The sequence below is a fragment of the Lithobates pipiens genome, unplaced genomic scaffold, assembly GCF_037356315.1.
Source record: "Lithobates pipiens isolate NorthernLeopardFrog02 unplaced genomic scaffold, aLitPip1_a1.2 Scaffold_27, whole genome shotgun sequence".
Taxonomy (NCBI): Eukaryota; Metazoa; Chordata; class Amphibia; order Anura; family Ranidae; genus Lithobates; species Lithobates pipiens.
In genome coordinates, this window is record NW_027507788.1 from 222,906,467 (window position 1) to 222,927,421 (window position 20,955).

Sequence of the window (20,955 nt, forward strand, 5' to 3'; positions counted from 1 at the left end):
TAGTGTACATATAACAGCTTTTGTATAATGTTTTATGATGTAAGTCTTAACATATTTCTAATAGAATGTGATTCTATGGATATCTGTTCACCTCTAGTCAGAAACTCCAGCATACCAACACACCCGGGTCCACCAAACTCTGAATTTTCCAAGTTGGGTGGAACCACCATTAAAAATAGCAAAAAAAAAAAGCTAACAAAAAAAAAAAAGAAATGCGGCTGTTACCTCGAAGGTGTTCTCCTTGAACTGCAGTAAGTCCGCCCTGTTTGTATGGAGGGAGTACCTCTTCTTTGCTTGATAGGGGTTTGTATATGTGATCCTTTTGTTGCAGCCCTTGTCTCCCGAGGGAACTGTGATTTCAAAGGCCTTTGAAAACAAAAGAATATTTTTGCTGTTGTTTAAATAATTTTTTTTATTTAATGATTTTTTTTTTGTATTATAATTATTTAATGATTATCCAATAATATTATCATTTAATGATTTTATAATATTATTATTTGAGTTACATTGGATTGTATGTTTGTTGTTTTTTTTATTTTTTTTACATTATTGGTGTTGTAAATGTATTGGCATGTATTGTTATTTTGTATTATGTCTTGTATTTTTTTAAAAATTGCAATTATATATATATATATATATATATATATATATATATATATATTTATATATATACAGTATATATATATATATATATATACATACATACACACACACATATATATATATAGATGGATAGATAGATAGATAGATAGATAGATAGATAGATAGATAGATAGATAGATAGATAGATAGATAGATAGATCTATATAGATATAGATATATATTTGCAAATTTTTAAAAAATACAAGACACAATACAAAAAAACAATAAGATTGATTAGATAGATAGATAGATAGATATATATATATATATATATATATATATGTATATATATATATATATATATATATATATTTTTTTTTTTTTTTTCTTAATACATTATTACTTTATTTAAAATAGAACTACTCCAATTTAAGGAAATTCCTTTGGGGACGCCCCCCCCCCCCTCCCCCCAGGGCACCTGCACTAGTGTCCCCATTGTAAGATTTCCCCTCTATGACTTTTCTGGCGACAACCCAAAAATATGAGATTTTCTTTTAATTTCACTTTCAATGATAACAATAAACATGACAAATAGAGAGGGGGGGGGGGGGGGAATCTCCCCAACGGGGACACAGACAGCAATAAAAACTGGCAGGTGTTATAATCTCTCTCCACTCCATCCAAAGCTAAAACAAAAAAAGTTTTCCCCTTAGTTATAATTTATTGATTATGGTTTATTATTATTTTTATAATAATATTATTTTAGGCTCCATGCACACTGGACTTTAATATAACGTTATAAAAACACCAGTAGCTTTACAGTGAGTCTTTCAATGTTTTCTAGTGTTTTTCCACGTTAGTGTTTTTTTTTATTTTTTTTTATTTTTTTTGTGAATGGATTGAAAACATAAAAAAAAACAGGTGAGCCATATTTTTGAGCGTTTATCGACATTTATCAGCGTTTGCCGTTTTTTGTGCTCAGAAAAACTACTGAATGCGATTTTATGGCTGTTTATGAGCTCCAGTGTGCATGGAGCCTAATAATACTGTTTTTTAATTATTCACTTATAATATTATTATTTAGTGATTATGAAATCTTATTATTTTATAGTATTTCATGATTAATTGAATTCTTATTTTATAATTTTATTTTATGATTATTTTATTTAATGATTACTGTAAAATATTATTATTTCATGATTATTCTTTTTAACCAATATGTTATAATACTATTATTTAAAGGAGAAGGGAAAGCTTGTTTGGCTGTACTTCTGTGGATCACAGGAGTGCAGTTCATTCTGCACTCCTGCACTCTTCAGTTCATCCTGCACTCCTCAGTTCATTCTGCACTTCTGCACTCTTCAGTTCATCCTGCACTCCTCAGTTCATTCTGCACTTCTGCACTCTTCAGTTCATCCTGCACTCCTCAGTTCATCCTGCACTCTTCAGTTCATCCTGCACTCTTCAGTTCATCCTGCACTCCTGCACTCTTCAGTTCATCCTGCACTCCTCAGTTCATTCTGCACTTCTGCACTCTTCAGTTCATTCTGCACTTCTGCACTCTTCAGTTCATCCTGCACTCCTCAGTTCATTCTGCACTCCTGCACTCTTCAGTTCATCCTGCACTCCTCAGTTCATTCTGCACTTCTGCACTCTTCAGTTCATCCTGCACTCCTCAGTTCATTCTGCACTTCTGCACTCTTCAGTTCATCCTGCACTCCTCAGTTCATTCTGCACTCTTCAGTTCATCCTGCACTCCTGCATTCTTCAGTTCATCCTGCACTCCTCAGTTCATTCTGCACTCCTGCACTCCTCAGTTCATTCTGCACTTCTGCACTCTTCAGTTCATCCTGCACTCCTCAGTTCATTCTGCACTTCTGCACTCTTCAGTTCATCCTGCACTCCTCAGTTCATTCTGCACTTCTGCACTCTTCAGTTCATCCTGCACTCCTCAGTTCATCCTGCACTCTTCAGTTCATCCTGCACTCCTGCACTCTTCAGTTCATCCTGCACTCCTCAGTTCATTCTGCACTTCTGCACTCTTCAGTTCATCCTGCACTCCTCAGTTCATTCTGCACTTCTGCACTCTTCAGTTCATTCTGCACTTCTGCACTCTTCAGTTCATCCTGCACTCCTCAGTTCATTCTGCACTCCTGCACTCTTCAGTTCATCCTGCACTCCTCAGTTCATTCTGCACTTCTGCACTCTTCAGTTCATCCTGCACTCCTCAGTTCATTCTGCACTTCTGCACTCTTCAGTTCATCCTGCACTCCTCAGTTCATTCTGCACTCTTCAGTTCATCCTGCACTCTTCAGTTCATCCTGCACTCTTCAGTTCATCCTGCACTCTTCAGTTCATCCTGCACTCCTGCACTCTTCAGTTCATCCTGCACTCCTCAGTTCATTCTGCACTTCTGCACTCTTCAGTTCATCCTGCACTCCTCAGTTCATTCTGCACTTCTGCACTCTTCAGTTCATCCTGCACTCTTCAGTTCATCCTGCACTCCTGCACTCTTCAGTTCATCCTGCACTCCTCAGTTCATTCTGCACTTCTGCACTCTTCAGTTCATTCTGCACTTCTGCACTCTTCAGTTCATCCTGCACTCCTCAGTTCATTCTGCACTCCTGCACTCTTCAGTTCATCCTGCACTCCTCAGTTCATTCTGCACTTCTGCACTCTTCAGTTCATCCTGCACTCCTCAGTTCATTCTGCACTTCTGCACTCTTCAGTTCATCCTGCACTCCTCAGTTCATTCTGCACTCTTCAGTTCATCCTGCACTCCTGCATTCTTCAGTTCATCCTGCACTCCTCAGTTCATTCTGCACTCCTGCACTCCTCAGTTCAGTGTACATAATATAACTGGGTACTGACATTTATAGGTAAAGTTGATCCAGGGAAAATCCGATTGCCTCTCGGGGGATCGGGAAGGAATTTTTTCCCCTGCTTTAGCAAATTGGATCATGCTCTGCTGGGGTTTTTTGCCTTCCTCTGGATCAACTGTGAGTATAGAATTGGGTATATTGGATTGTATGATATTATTATTATTATTTTTTTTGTGGTTGAACTGGATGGACTTGTGTCTTTTTTCAACCTGACTAACTATGTAACTCCTCAGTTCATCCTGCACTCCTCAGTTCATTCTGCACTCCTGCACTCTTCAGTTCATCCTGCACTCCTCAGTTCATTCTGCACTTCTGCACTCTTCAGTTCATCCTGCACTCCTCAGTTCATCCTGCACTCCTCAGTTCATTCTGCACTCCTGCACTCTTCAGTTCATCCTGCACTCCTCAGTTCATTCTGCACTCCTGCACTCTTCAGTTCATCCTGCACTCCTCAGTTCATTCTGCACTTCTGCACTCCATCCTGCACTCCTCACTTCATTCTGCACTCCTGCACTCCCGCACTCCTCAGTTCATCCTGCACTCCTGTGACCCATTTTCAGCAGACAGCGGGCTAAAGCCAGCGGTCAGCTGACATCACAGAGCCAGTGTTCTGTCGATATGGGATGCTCTGCCGTATAGGTACTCACAAACTGCACGTGCACGTGAGACATAAAATCTTCCGGTATGCGTCCCATACCCTTGCGTTCTACGTGCACCCCACTCACTTTTTCGACAGGTATTCTGTCGATCTGGAAGGCTCTTGAATAGCAGCTTTTCTTTAAATGCTGCTCGTAGCTATGCCTGCGCTATTCTAGAGCGCTCTATATCGACAGAACACCTGTCGTAAAGTGAGTAGAGCACACGTGGAATGGAGTCAGGATCCGCCCACATGCCTGGACCGTCACCTGGCTCAGCCTCTTAGCGAGCCGCCGAGAGCCTTACCTGGCAGCTCCCACCAACATTAAATAATTATTTTATAAAATAAGCATTTAATAAAATGTAAACAATAATATTATACAGTAACCATTAGGGATGCACCAATACCATTTTTTTATGAGTACGCATACCGATACTTTTTTTTTTTTTAGTACTCGCCGATATCAATTACCGATATCTACAGCAACTGTTTTGGTAAGAAGCATTGAAAAGTCATTTACAAATTAAATAAATAGATTTTTTTAATTTTGCGCTTTTTTAACCACTTCAATACCGGGGGGGGGGGGGGGGGGCACTTAAACACCTTTCTGCCCAGACCAATTTTGAGCTTTCAGCGCTGTTGCACTTTGAATGACAATTGCGCGGTCATGCTACACTGTACCCAAATGAAATTTTTATCATTTTTTCCCCACAAATAGAGCTTTCTTTTGGTGGTATTTGATCACCTCTGCGGTTTTTATTTTTTGCGCTACAAATAAAAAAATACCGAAAATTTTGAAAAAAAAATGTTTTTTTTTGTTTCAGTTTCAAAACTTTGTAAATAAGTACGTTTTCTCCTTCACTGATGGGCACTGATGGGGCTACACTGATGGGCACTGATAAGGCGGGACTGATGGGCACCAATGATGTGGCACTGATGAGGTGGCATTGATGGACACTGATATGTGGCACTGATAGGTGGCACTGATGGGCACTGATAGGCGGCACTGATGGGTGGCACTGATGGGCGACACGGATGGGCACTGATAGGTGGCACAAACTGGCACTGATAGCTGGCACAGATTGGCATGGATGGGCGGCACAGATGGGCATGGATAGGCAGCACAGATGGGCATGGGTGGGCACTGATAGGCAGCACAGGTGGGCACTCATAGGCGGCACAGGTGGGCACTCATAGGTGGCACAGGTGTTATACTGTACTAATGGATGCCAATCAGTGCCAAACAATAATGCATGCCAATCAGTGATGCCCATTGTGTGCACTGATTGGCATCCATTATGGGCACTGATTGGCATCCATTGTGGGCACTGACTGGCATCCCTGGTGGTCTAGGGAGGATTACCTTTTGCTGGGCATCCCTGGTGGTCTAGTGGTGACCCTGGTGGTCCAGTGTGGGCATCCTCCTCGGGGGGGCTATGCTGATAATCGATCAGCACAGACCCCCCCTGTCAGAGGAGCAGCCGATCGGCTCTCCTCTACTCGCGTCTGACAGACGCGAGTGAGGAAAAGCCGATCACCGGCTCTTCCTATTTACACTGTGATCAGCCGTGATTGGACACAGCTGATCACATGGTAAAGAGTCTCCGTCGGAGACTCCTTACCGAGATCGTAGTTGCCGGGTGTCAGACTGACGCGCAGCGGCTCATAATCCTGATCACGTCATATGACGTCCGATCAGGATTATGCAACCACTTTGCCACCGTTAATTGCCTATAGGGAGGGCGGCAAATGTGTAAATATATGTTAATATAGATGTGTGAAAATATTCACTAACAAAGCAAACAAAAACATTTTTTTTAAATTGTTTATAAAAAGTATAGTTTAGAGTAAAGTAATGGATAATAAGGGGTTAAAAAGAGGAACGTTTGTTCATCCCCACTGACAGCTCAAAGAGTCGAGCCTGAAAGTATCGGTTTCAGGTAACGGTGCATTTGCACGAGTACCAATACTTGTGTAAATACTCGGTATTGGCACTGATACTGATACTAGTATCGGTGCAACCCTAGTAATCATTAAATGAAATATTAAATAATAATATTCTGAAGTTAAAATAACCATTACATAAAAATATTATAAAATAACCATTAAATAAAAATATTATAAAATAACCATTAAATAATTTTTATAAAATAATAATATTATAATGTATAATCATTAAATAACATTTAAATAATAATAGTATACAATAAACATTAAATGAAATATTTATTAAACAATAATATTCTGAAATTAAAATAATATTTAAATAAAAATATTATAAAATAACCATTACATAATTTTTATAAAATAATAATATTATAAAGTAATCATTAAATAAAATGTGGGAAGTTCAGCCAATGTGACCTCTGACCCGCTCCCCTTCAACACAAATCACATGACTGGTCATCAGGGAGCCCAGAGCAGCATTTTCTCCAGGAAAGAGAGCATTTGAACCCTCAGTAATAGGATCTCAGGAAGACATTTATATAACTTTCACATCTGATGACGGGTCGGATGTAATGAGTGGTTGGAAGCAGAGCAGATAAGCAGCGGTCCGGCCGTAGAAGCCCACGTAGCGGCTGTGCACGCTCCTCAGCTCGTTAATCCTTTTCCATTAGTGGATCCGGCGCGCACAGCACTTTCAGAAACAAATTACAGGAGAGCTTTAATATTTTCACATTGTAATGTTTCATTGCGGCTCCCCGAGGAATGAATGCCAGACATACTAATTCAAATTGTTTTACCAATGAACAGCCGAGCAAAATTATACATGTCAGCTCATAATAATCCCTTTTCAGAGAGAGCGCTCCGCCAATTTATCATAATGCAAAATAATGGCTGTGCTGTATATTTACTGGGAATAGAGGAACCGCAGAGACGCGCACAGCATTATCGGTGAGGCAAACTGGGCTGCTGCCTATTCCGGGGGCAATAGGAAAAAAAAGGTCTTCACCATTTTAATTACATTTTTACTTTTTATTAAACACAAAGTGTAAGATACAGGCAAAGAGCTTCACTCCTGTGAGCTGTTCTGGTGCCACTGCTCCTCCTCCATGATAAGCTCCGCCCACACAACTACAACAGGGCTTGCAGCTGAGTCCCATTGGGTGATGAAGGACCTACATTACATGAATGAGAACCAGTGGCCTGTCCTCCATGGGTGCAATGTGTGTGGTGCACAGGATGGGGGGGGGTCCAATATGACTTCACATATTAGTTGGGGGGTGTCAGTCATGGATGTCAGTAGTTGGAAGTGAATGGGATGCCAGTGATTCGGGGGTGAACTCTGCCTCACCTACTACTGACCTCTGAACTCTGCCTCACCTACTACTGACCTCTGAACTCTGCCTCACCTACTTCCGAACTCTGCCTCGCCTACTACTGACCTCCGAACTCTGCCTCGCCTACTACTGACCTCCGAACTCTGCCTCACCTACTACTGACCTCTGAACTCTGCCTCACTACTGGCCTCTGAACTCTGCCTCACCTACTACTGACCTCTGAACTCTGCCTCACTACTGGCCTCTGAACTCTGCCTCACCTACTACTGGCCTCTGAACTCTGCCTCACCTAATCACCTAATACTGACCTCTGAACTCTGCCTCACTTACTACTGACCTCTGAACTCTGCCTCACCTACTACTGACCTCTGAACTCTGCCTCACCTACTTCTGAACTCTGCCTCACCCACTACTGACCTCTGAACTCTACCTCACCCACTACTGACCTCTGAACTCTGCCTCACCTACTACTGACCCCTGAACTCTGCCTCACCTACTAATGACCTCTGACTCACCTACTACTGACCTGTGAACTCTACCTCACCTACTACTGACCCCTGAACTCTGCCTCACCTACTACTGACCCCTGAACTCTGCCTCACCTACTACTGACCCCTGAACTCTGCCTCACCTACTACTGAGAACTCTGCCTACTACTAACTTCTGAACTCTGCCTCACCTACTACTGACCCCTGAACTCTGCCTCGCCTACTACTAACCTCTGAACTCTACCTCACCTACTACTGACCTCTGAACTCTGCCTCACCTACTACTGACCCCTGAACTCTGCCTCACCTACTACTGACCCCTGAACTCTGCCTCACCTACTACTGACCCCTGAACTCTGCCTCACCTACTACTGACCCCTGAACTCTGCCTCACCTACTACTGAGAACTCTGCCTACTACTGACTTCTGAACTCTGCCTCACCTACTACTGACCTCTGAACTCTGCCTCACCTACTACTGACCTCTGAACTCTGCCTCACCTACTTCCGAACTCTGCCTCGCCTACTACTGACCTCCGAACTCTGCCTCGCCTACTACTGACCTCCGAACTCTGCCTCACCTACTACTGACCTCTGAACTCTGCCTCACTACTGGCCTCTGAACTCTGCCTCACCTACTACTGACTTCTGAACTCTGCCTCACCTACTACTGACCCCTGAACTCTGCCTCGCCTACTACTAACCTCTGAACTCTACCTCACCTACTACTGACCTCTGAACTCTGCCTCACCTACTACTGACCCCTGAACTCTGCCTCACCTACTACTGACCTCTGAACTCTGCCTCACCTACTACTGACCCCTGAACTCTGCCTCACCTACTACTGACCTCTGAACTCTGCCTCACCTACTACTGAGAACTCTGCCTACTACTGACTTCTGAACTCTGCCTCACCTACTACTGACCCCTGAGCTCTGCCTCACCTACTACTGACCTCTGAACTCTGCCTCACCTACTACTGACCTCTGAACTCTGCCTCACTTACTACTGACCTCTGCCTCCCCTACTACTGACCTCTGAACTCTGCCTCGCCTACTACTGACCTCTGAACTCTGCATCCCTTAAGCAACAGCCAATATTTAGCTGAAGGAAAAACACAACCAATTGTTGGTATGGCGCGCTGCAGCACAGTTACATCTTCCTCCCATGAATGTGCAGCGTGTTGGCGATAAAGGCCGTCCTCTTTGCAACCGCACATATGCGTTCTGTGGATGGCAAGAGGTTTAATATAAAATCCGTGCTTTTTAGGAACATTATGCCGGCAGCCTTCACCTTTAATTTCTCAGATATCGGTATATTACATTCCGCTTCCATTCTGCACTCAATTCGAATCTTCATTTTGCTGTTGGAACATTATGACTCTTATAAAGGGCACAAGTACATTTCAGGACTCGGCGTCTGATGGTTTTAATAAACCGGCGGAGATTAAAAACTCAGAGGATAGCCATGAAAATGAATGGCTGCCCATTAAGAGCTCATTAAACACTGTCAGGGAACGCAGGAAGTTTTCCATCCAAAGTTGGAAACTTTGCATGACGGTCCATGAGAGGGCAGTAAAGCTGGAAGGAAGCCCGGATGATGGATGGCCATGTGATGGGCACTAATGTCCTATAACTCCATAGACAATTATCTTCTAGATTAACAATGCTCCTCTGCTGCCAAATACTACACACAGCCTCCCGTGCTGGACTGGGATATACACACGGTTCAAGTGTCAGAGAAGAACTTCGCCTTCGCTAGAAAAAGATAAAACTGATACAATAAAACATAAATTAAAGCTCAGTTCAGATTTATCCTTTTGTTTTGGGCAAAAGAAGGGGCAGGTTGGGTTGCAATATGTCTGCCGACCTGAAGAGGGCACTGTATGGCTTGCACAGGCTGGCAGGAGCTTGTTGATGATTAGGTTGTCCCCTGTCATGGGCTCCAGGTTGCCATCTTGGTCAACAAGGGGTCATCTACTTTTTTTTTTTTTTTAAATATGACCCCAAGGAGGGGATATTGTATTGATATCAGATTGATATGGAGAGGTCCTTATATTTTTCTAGACCTGGTGAAGAGGGGGCGCTATTGGACCGCCGAAACACGCTGGCTACTTTATTTGATTTGTCCCCTTGACTTTTATCAGAATTATCAGAATAAAGTTGTATCTGGACCTCTTAGCCATGGTGTGGCTCTTCGATTTCCACTTTTGTTACATTACATTACAAGGAAACCGTGGAGATCCTCTGGGGTGTAGAAGCTGCCAGCCCGGGAACCTGATCATTTACATCAACATCAATACTTTAAGATAATACCAGTGAGATAAAACTGCGACATGTCTGCAGGCCTGAAGTGGGCGCTGTGTCACTTTCTCAAGCTGGCAGGAGGAGCTTGTTGAGGATTAGGTTGTCCCCTGTCATGGGCTCCAGGTTGCCATGTTGGCCAACATGGTGTCATCTACTCCCTTTTTTTAAAGAAATATGATCCCAAGGAGGGGATATTTTAGTGATATCGGATTGATATGGAGAGGTGCTCATATTTTTCTAGCCCAGGAGAAGAGGGGGCCCTCTCGGACTGCCAAAACATGTTGGATACTTTATTTGATTTATCTTTAATTTATCTTAGTAAAGTTGTGTCTGGACCTCTTAGCCATTGTGTGGCTCTTCAATTTCAATTTTTGTTACATTACATTACAAGCCAAGGTGACTGTGGAGATCCTCTGGGGTGTAGAAGCTGTCTGCCCAGAAACCAAATCCTTTACATCATGGGTGCTCAACCTGTGGCCCTCCAGCTGTTGCGGAACTACAAGTCCCATGAGGCATTGCAAGACTGAGAGGTACAAGCATGACTCCCAAAGGCAGGGGCATGATGGGACTTGTAGTTTCTCAATAGTTGTAGGGCCATGGGTTGAGCAACCATGATTTACATCAACATTAGTACTTTAAGACAGCTATTCCAATTAGATAAACCTACGGGTATATCGCTATTTTTCCTCTTTCCTCCATTGTGTTGCAGTATGTCTTCATGCCCGAAAAGGCCCCTGTGTTACTTTCTCCAGCTGGCAGGAGAATGTTGAGGACTAGGGTTGCCCCCTGTCATGGGCTCCAGGTGGTCATCTTGGCCAACCTGGTGTTGTCTACTGCCATTTTCCCACTTTCCTCCTTGGTTTTTCAATATGTCTGCATGCCTGAAGAGGGCGCTGTCACTTTCTCAGGCTGGCGGGAGCATGTTGAGGATTAGGTTGTCCCCTGTCATGGGATGCAGGTGGTCATCTTGACCAACATGGTGTTGTCTACTCCCATTTTTCCACTTTCCTCTATTGTTTTGCAATAGGTCTGTAGACCCGAAGAGGGAGCTAGGCCTCTTTCTCAGTCTGGCAGGAGTTTATTGAGGCTACTTTATTTGATTTGTCCCCTTGACTTTTATCAGAATTATCATAATAAAGTTGTATCTGGACCTCTTAGCCATGGTGTGGCTCTTCGATTTCCACTTTTGTTACATTACATTACAAGGAAACCGTGGAGATCCTCTGGGGTGTAGAGGCTGCCAGCCCGGGAACCTGATCATTTACATCAACATCAATACTTTAAGATAATACCAGTGAGATAAAACTGCGACATGTCTGCAGGCCTGAAGTGGGCGCTGTGTCACTTTCTCAAGCTGGCAGGAGGAGCTTGTTGAGGATTAGGTTGTCCCCTGTCATGGGCTCCAGGTTGCCATGTTGGCCAACATGGTGTCATCTACTCCCTTTTTTTAAAGTAATATTATCCCAAGGAGGGGATATTGTATTGATATCGGATTGATATGGAGAGGTCCTCATATTTTTTCTAGCCCTGGTGATGAGGAGGTGCTCTTGGACCGCCAAAACGCATTGGAAACATTTTTATTTGTCCTCTTGACTTTTATCAGAATAAAGTTGTATCTGGACCTCTTAGCCATAGTGTGGCTCTTAAATTTCTATTTTTGTTACATTACATTACAACCCAAACAGACCGTGGAGAGCCTCTGGGGTGTAGAAGCTGCCTGCCCTGGAACCAGATCACTTACATCAACATCAATACCTTAAGGCAGCTATACCAGTGAGATAAAACTATAGGTCTTCCATGGCGTCGTGATCTGCTTGCCAACCTGAAGAGGAGCAGTGTCACTTTCTCAGGCTGACAGGAGCTTGTCGGGGATGAGGTTGTCCCCTGTCATGGGCGGCAGGTGGTTATCTTGGCCAACGCGGTGTCGTCTACTCCCATTTTTGCCACATTTCTGCATGGTGTTGCCATGTCTGGCTACCTGAAGAGGGCACTGTGTGGCTTCCTCGGGCTGGCAGGAGCTTGTAGAGGATTAGGTTAGCCCATGTCATGGTTTCCAAGTTGCCATCTACTCCCTTTAAAAAAATATCACCCCAAGGAGAGGATATTGTATTGATATGGAGAGGTCCTCATATTTTCTTTGAGCCTTGGTGAAAAGGGGGCCCTCTTGGACCGCCGAAACGCATTGGCTACTTTTTTTATTTGCCCCCTTGACTTTTATGAGAGTGAAGTTGTATCTGGACCTCTTAGCCATAGTGTGGCTCTTCAATTTCCATTTTTGTTACATTACAAGCCAAGGAGACTGTGGAGATCCCCTGGGGTGTAGAAGCTGCCTGCCCAGGAACCGGATCACTTACATTCATACTTTAAGAAAGCTATACCAGTGAGATAATACTACGGGTCCAGTGTTACTTTTCCACCTTCCTCCATGGTGTTGTGATATGTTTGCCAACCTGAAGAGGGCACTGTGTCACTTTCTTAGGCTAGCAGGAGCTTGTTGAGGACATGGCTGTCCCCTGTCATGAGCTGCAAGGGGTCTTCTTGGCCAACATGATGTCGCCTACTCCCATTTTTCCAGTTTCCTCCATGGGGTTACAATATGTGTGGCCACCTGAAGAGGGCACTGCGTGGTTTCCTCAGGCTGGCAGGAGCTTGTTGAGGATTAGGTTGTCCCTCGTCATGGGCTCCAGGTTGCCATCTTGGCCAACGTGGGGTGATCTACTCCCTTTTTCTTTTTTAAATATGATCCCTGAGGAGGGGATATTGTAGTGATATTGGATTGATATGGAGAGGTGCTCATATTTTTCTATCCCAGGAGAAGAGGGGGCCCTCTTGGACCGCCAAAACATGTTGGATACTTTATTTGATTTATCTTTAATTTATCTTAGTAAAGTTGTGTCTGGACCTCTTAGCCATTGTGTGGCTCTTCAATTTCAATTTTTGTTACATTACATTACAAGCCAAGGTGACTGTGGAGATCCTCTGAGGTGTAGAAGCTGCCTGCCCAGAAACCAAATCCTTTACATCATGGGTGCTCAACCTGTGGCCCTCCAGCTGTTGCGGAACAAGTCCCATGAGGCACTGCAAGACTGAGAGGTACAAGCGTGACTCCCAAAGGCAGGGGCATGATGGGACTTGTAGTTTCTCAATAGTTGTAGGGCCATGGGTTGAGCAACCATGATTTACATCAACATTAGTACTTTAAGACAGCTATTCCATTTAGGTAAGCCTACGGGTATATCACCATTTTTCCTCTTTCCTCCATGGTGTTGCAATATGTCTTCATGCCCAAAGAGGCCCCTGTGTTACTTTCTCCAGCTGGCAGGAGAATGTTGAGGACTAGGGTTGCCCCCTGTCATGGGCTCCAGGTGGTCATCTTGGCCAACATGGTGTTGTCTACTGCCATTTTCCCGCTTTCCTCCATGGTTTTTCAATATGTCTGCATGCCTGAAGAGGGCGCTGTGTCACTTTCTCAGGCTGGCGGGAGCATGTGGAGGATTAGGTTGTCCCCTGTCATGGGATGCAGGTGGTCATCTTGTCCAACATGGTGTTGTCTACTCCCATTTTTCCACTTTCGTCTATTGTGTCGCAATAGGTCTGTAGACCCGAAGAAGGAGCTAGACCTCTTTCTCAGTCTGGCAGGAGTTTATTGAGGACTAGGTTGTCCCCTGCGAAGGGTTCCAGGTGGCCATCTTGGCCAACATGGTGTCATCTACGCCCATTCTTTTGGTGATACTTTGTATCCTACCACATGATACCCCTGATCATGTGGTAGGAAACCACAAAATGTACATCGGGCCAATTTTGTTGCACCATTTTTTTTTTTTTAGATGGTTTTATTTCATCCGCTCCCAAGCTACCCCACCATGCTGCTTTTCAATAGCAATTCAATAGGTCCGATACATCAATATGTCATCTCCAAGTTGCGCTGATTGTTTTTTTATGACTATCTGGTAAATAATATGTGATTGTTATGCTTATTTACTATATATGTACTCATATAGCCATGTCGTGTTTTTTAATGAATAAAACATGTCTTGTTACATTGACTCATCTTTTAGCCACGCTAGATCTACTTCATTTAAAGTCCCAAACCCTCTTTTTCCTCCTATGGGGGCAAAGACACAGTTTAGGTGCTGGAATGGCAGTTAGGTTTTCTTGCTTTGTGTGTCCTCCTGTCCTGGTGACTCTTAATAGGATGTCACTAAGGCACTCAATGAGGAGAAATCTCCCCGACAGAGCCACAGATGGAAATGAATACCTAAAAGAGGTTAATGAAGACGGTTCTGTGTTGCTTCCTCAGTTTGGCAAGAGCACATTGGCAGGAGAATGTTGAGGACTAGGTTGTCCCCTGGCATGGGCTACAGGTGGTCATCCTGGCCTACATGGTGTTGTCTACTTCCATTTTTCCACTTTCCTCTATTGTGTTGCAATAGTTCTGTAGACCTGAAGAGGGAGCTAGGCCTCGTTCTCAGTCTGGCAGGAGCTCATTGAGGACTAGGTTGTCCCCTGTGATGGGCTCCAGGCCATCTCCATCTGGGCCCACATGGTGTCATCTTCTCCAATTTTTTTTTGATAAGACTTTGTAAGTCTCACCCTAGTCTGTCCCCATCGGTGAGGTTTTCTTGCAGTGGGTGCCCTCCTGTCCTGGTGACCCTATTCTCCACATTTCTTTTCAGGAGGTCACCGAGGTACTCAACAAGGAGAAATCTCCCCAACAGAGCCACAGATGGCAATGAATACCTAAAAGAGGTTCCAACCTATACCCATAGTACTCTAAACTAAAAATGATAGTAATACCTGCAATCTGGCCTTGATGTTATGGAAAATTGCGTGTTTCTACAGTCAGTTTTACATTTATGGGCTGTGACAGTACAGTTCCCTCTCCAAGTAATTGTCACCCAGGGTTCTCAAATAGGCAGGTTGAGGGGCTCCAGGGGTATTTAATGTGGAGGAATCTGTTTTATCAGTTTCCTCCAAAGTTTGTAAAATCCACTTGGGGACCTGGAGCCCGGAGATTCCATAGCGTTATGGGTGGGACGGAATCTCCAATCCTGGGACCGGGTTTTTGGAACAGCCAGGAGTCTGGCTGGTTGATTGAGCAGGTGGGTGCTGGGCTTATAGCAGAGTCAGGATTAGGGTTCTGGGCTCCACCAGAGAGACAGGAGGTCTCCAGGAGTCCAGAGAGTGCAGAGAGTGCACTAGAGAAAGCCAGAGACCCAAGTCTGAGGATCAGAGCAGTGAGCAGGGGCGTAATTATAGGGGGTGCAGCAGTTGCGACCGCAACTGTGCCCTGTGATGCAGGGGGCCCATGCAGCCCCCTCTACATATGGCCGGCAGCAGCATAGGCAGCTAGGGGTACTAGTGCACCATGCACACGGGTGGCTGGAGGTGGAGGGTGACTAGCAGAGCTCCATGCATGACTATCGCACTGGCTGCTCTTTAGTTGTGCATTCCTCGCATGACCTGTGTCCTCGGCCGACTCCTGAGAGTACCCCTCTCCTGCTCCATGCATTGCCGCTCAGTCCGATGTCTGTTCTCCCCAGCCAGAATCCCGCCCCCCTGAGTCCGGCCCACACTGCACCCTATGAGAGCCGGCTCCCCGGAGGACACTGCAGGCTTGTCTGCCAGCCCCCCTCTTTCCCCGTCATACACAGATGATGAAATGTCTTTCTTGGAGATATGCTGATCGCCTGGGCAGCACACTGGATGGAGCCCAGGCCAACATGAATGAGTGCGCGGCCTACAGCTTGGTCATGGTGAGTGAGAGGACCCCATCCCCCACACACCATTACATACCCCCTCCATCTCCCCCTGGGGACAGGGGCCCTTTCTCACGTGGGGACAGGGACCCCCACCTCCCCTGGGGGCAGGGACCCCTTCTCACCTGGGGGCAGTAACTTCATCTGCCCTGGAGAAAAGGACCTCATCTTTTTTGGGGACGGGGTCCCCATCCTGCCTAGGGACAGTCCCCCAATGGGGCACCTAAAAATAAAATAAAAAATAAAAAAAAACTACTGATACCAGTGGTGGAACTACAGGGCTCACAAAGGTCATACCTGTGACCACGCCCTGGAGTTCCACCGCCGGACTCAGAGGGAAGGGCTCTGGCTGGGGTTCAGGGGGGCCCTTCACGGTTTCTTGCATCGGGGGCCCTGAAGGTTCTAGTTACGCCACTGGCAGTGAGGGGCTGCTATCGAGATAGACGCTGTGCGTGTTGGAGCTGTGTGCATCTAAGGAGACAGATGAAGTGGAAGGCCTGAGCAGCAAGGAAGCTGAAAAGAGGTACTGTAGTTATATGGGAACCCTGCTATATGGCCAAGAGGGCTGAAGTGTAAAGCCTAGGTGGCAGTACTGCTGAAGAGAGCCAGGTGGCTTGGCATTTTTCATGTATTGTTTTTGGGAGAAGAACCCCTGTGTGGGCAACCAAGTGCATGTATGAACTTTATTTTTCCCTTTTAATAAAAGTGGGCTACCATGCCCTTAAACTAAAGTTCCTGTTCGCTGTGAACTTACTGAAAAGGCATCTGCCACTGAGCTAGACATCCCCCAATGTTACAGGGCCTATCTCAGAATTTACAGAGCAGAAGCAGGTCAGAATCTGTAATGACGTGTGCAAACATGCTTGCAGTGTGTATATATAAATGGAAAATAAAATGGCAAAAGCACGGTTTCTTTAAATCACACCGGGAGTGACAACCAATTAAAGGCACAGAACACAGATATGGTTCCCCATATATAAATTCAATTTAAAAAGAACATTGAAATCCACGTCTCACCTTAGAAATAATGGGATTCCGGCTCACTACACAGACCAACCAGGAGGCTACCAGCTGATGTTGGTCAACGTCTACCAGGTTGAGGTAGATGAATCTGCTGCCGGCTTTGTTGGGGCGCACAGCGATGTGAAGGTCTTGGATGCCGTTCGGTGGGAGCACAAACACGTCACTGGGATCCACCTATACACCACACAAAGGGTTCAACTGAGTTCTGGGAGCATCATACAATACACCATTCATCACAATCCAAATTAATTTTTAGGGCTGCAACTAACGATTATTTTCATAATCGATTAGTTGGCCGATTATTGTTTCGATTAATCGAATTATCGGTTAATAAGCTTAAAAAAAAAAAGTGGGTCAAATTGACGTTCATTTTCAACCACAGTGACGGGAAAATTTGGAAATAGAAAACGTATTGGTCAAAGGAATTTTCAGTGTATGTGGTTTTTGTTCAGAAATGAACTGAAAATTTCAAACAAAATTCTTTCATTCAGCAAATGTACAAAGATTTTTCATCTGAATATTCTCACCTGAAAATTTATCGGTGAGGCCAGCATAAGGCTCGGTACACACCTATGCAGTTTTTGCTTTTGATCGGTTTCTGCAGTGCTTTTTGCTGTGCGGTTTGATTTTTGCGCACGTGATTTTACTGCAATTTGCGTTTTTTGCATTTTTTTGGGCAGATTAAAAAACACAAATTGCTGCAAAAATGCATTACAACCAACCAAACGGTGCTTTTTTGAACCAAAAATGCACCGTTTCGCGTTAAAAGTCCCCGACCCTTTCAGATGTGAACGTGTCCCATAGAAAACCATGTAAATGAACTGTAGTGCGTTTCTGAAAAAGGCACCAATAAACTCATAGATGTGAACCAGGTCTAAGACGTTTAGTAACATAATGGGGTTAAAAAGACTAGAATTAGCCCTTTATAGTACAAAAAAAAGCTGATAATCACTACTAGAAGGGGTTAAATTTTTGCTGTAGAACAGAGAAAGTAATATTTACAGTAGTGATTATATTTTTGTACTATAAAGGGCTCATTTTAGTTTTTTTTTAACCCCATTATGTTACAGGCCGATTAATCGATTATGAAAATAGTAATCGATTAATTTCATAATCGATTAGTTGTTTCAGCCCTATTAATTTTACATTCAACTTATGTGGCCAGCCTCCAGGCCATTCACAGCACAAGAGAGGGAGGGGCAGCACTGAGAGCCAATCAGTCTGAGAGGTGATATGCTGGTAGGTGGAGAGAGCAGGGCGATCAGAGATGACTTACCTGCGTGTTGTTATTATGTATTATTACATAGATATTTAGTGCTGACTGTTTACACAGTGCTTTATATGCTGTACATTTACATCAGTCCCTACCCACCAGGAGCTTACAATCTAAGGTCCCCATCTCACATACACTATAATTGTCAAAAGTATTGGGACACCTGCCTTTACACATACATGCACTTTAATGGCATCCCAGTCTTAGTCCGTAGGGTTCAATATGGAGTTGGCCCACAAAGTTTAGGAGGGTGTCTATGAGGATGTTTGACCATTCTTCCAGAAGAGCATTTGTGAGGTCAGGCACTGATGTTGGATTCATTCCAAAGGTGTTCTATGAGGTTGAGTTCAGGACAGTCAAGTTCCTCCACCCCAAACTCGCTCATCCATGACTTTATGGACCTTGCTTTGTGCACTGGTCCAAATAATTTGGTGGAGGGGGGATTATGGTGTGGGGGTTGTTCTTCAGGGGTTGGGCTTGGCCCCCTAGTTACACTGAAGGGAACTCTTAAGGCGTCGGCATACCAAGACATTTTGGACAATTTCATGTTCCCAACTTTGTGGGGACAGTTTGGGGACGGCCCCTTCCTGTTCCAACATGACTTTATGGACCTTGCTCTGTACAACGGTGCGCAGTCATGTTGGAACAGGAAGGGGCCGTCCCCAAACTGTTCCCACAAAGTTGGGAGCATGAAATTGTCCAAAATGTCTTGGTATGCGGACGCCTTAAGTAAGAGTTCCCTTCACTGGAACTAAGGGGCCAAACCCCTGAAAAACAACCCCCCACCATAATCCCCCCTCCACCAAATGATTTGGACCAGTGCACAAAGCATGGTCCATAAAGACATGGATAAGCAAGTTTGGGGTGAAAAAATGATGGGGCACTATTTTTCCTACTGACACCAATGATGAGGTCATATTCCTCCCACTGATACCAGTGATGAGGGAATATACCTCCCACTGACACCAACGATGGGGCACTATTCCTCCCACTGACACCAACGATGGGGCACTATTCCTCCCACTGACACCAACGATGGGGCACTATTCCTCCCACAGACACCAATCATGGGGCACTATTCCTCCCACAGACACCAATCATGGGGCACTATTCCTCCCATTGACACCAATGATGGGGCACTATTCCTCCCACTGACACCAATGATGGGGCACTATTCCTCCCACTGACACCAATGATGGGGCACTATTCCTCCCACTGACACCAATGATGGGGCACTATTCCTCCCACAGACACCAATCATGGGGCACTATTCCTCCCATTGACACCAATGATGGGGCACTATTCCTCCCACTGACACCAATGATGGGGCACTATTCCTCCCACTGACACCAATGATGGGGCACTATTCCTCCCACTGATACCAATGATGGGGCACTATTCCTCCCACTGATACCAATGATGGGGCACTATTCCTCCCACTGACACCAATGATGGGGCACTATTTTATCTGCATATATATTTTATCCACTGATATGCTGTAATAGCATATACCAGAGTCCGTATTTTAAATTTATGATGGCGATTAAGCCCTTGAACTAATAAAACAAATATATTTTTTACAAATTTATTTCTGCTTCTTGTTGCTGCCTGAAGACCCCAAAGGGAAACTATCATTTTATTCTCTCTATGATGGGGCACTATTCCTCCCACTGATACCAATGATGGGGCACTATTCCTCCCACTGATACCAATGATGGGGCACTATTCCTCCCACTGACACCAATGATGGGGCACTATTCCTCCCACTGATACCAATGATGGGGCACTATTCCTCCCACTGACACCAATGATGGGGCACTATTCCTCCCACTGATACCAATGATGGGGCACTATTCCTCCCACTGATACCAATGATGGGGCACTATTCCTCCCACTGACACCAATGATGGGGCACTCTTCCTCCCACTGACACCAATGATGGGGCACTATTCCTCCCACTGACACCAATGATGGGGCACTATTCTTCCCACTGACACCAATGATGGGGCACTATTCCTCCCACTGATACCAATGATGGGGCACTATTCCTCCCACTGACACCAATGATGGGGAACCATTCCTCCCACTGACACCAATGATGGGGCACTATTCCTCCCACTGACACCAATGATGGGGCACTATTCCTCCCACTGACACCAATGATGGGGCACTATTCCTCCCACTGACACCAATGATGGGGCACTATTCCTCCCACTGATACCAATGATGGGGCACTATTCCTCCCACTGACACCAATGATGAGGCACTATTCCTCCCACTGACACCAATGATGGGGCACTATTCCCCCCAATAATACGAAACATGGGACAATTTCTACTCCCACTGGCCACAGTATGACCCTCCTAACACCTGAAGAACAGTAAACTGGCCTTAGTTTCATAGGTCTGGAGGCCCCTGGGATAGAACAATAGGAAATGTAGTAAGTGGGACAGTTAGGTGAAGAAGTTACAGGCATTCGCAGACAGGCCCGATGTCCCTTTTTAATGTAATGTATAATTGGAGTAAAGTAGAAATGACTGACCTTCAGTTCATGCGGGTGGGACGTGTACGCTCTGACTTTACGCACCACTTGCGTCCCTCGAAGGACCAGAGACATTTGCGTGAGCTGACCGGTTACACAGCTGAGGTCCACCCTCTTCAGGGAATGGACGTAGATCTGCCAGATCTGGATTGGTGCCCCCAGCCATCGGTCCCTGTGTGAGAT

At 44.8% G+C, this 20,955-nt stretch overlaps 1 protein-coding gene across 2 annotated transcripts in view; it reads right to left on the reverse strand.

Annotated features, from left to right (window-relative positions):
• The window catches only part of NPHP4 (nephrocystin 4), a 570,758-nt gene that overhangs the window by 9,976 nt on the left and 539,827 nt on the right, over positions 1 to 20,955 (reverse strand). For both annotated transcript variants that reach the window (XM_077458285.1, XM_077458284.1), the window contains exons 27-29: positions 20,773 to 20,944; positions 16,952 to 17,131; positions 226 to 366 (exon numbers count right to left, since the gene is read on the reverse strand). In XM_077458285.1, the coding sequence (XP_077314411.1) occupies positions 226 to 366; positions 16,952 to 17,131; positions 20,773 to 20,944 (493 nt within the window). The remainder of the gene's footprint in view (positions 1 to 225; positions 367 to 16,951; positions 17,132 to 20,772; positions 20,945 to 20,955) is intronic.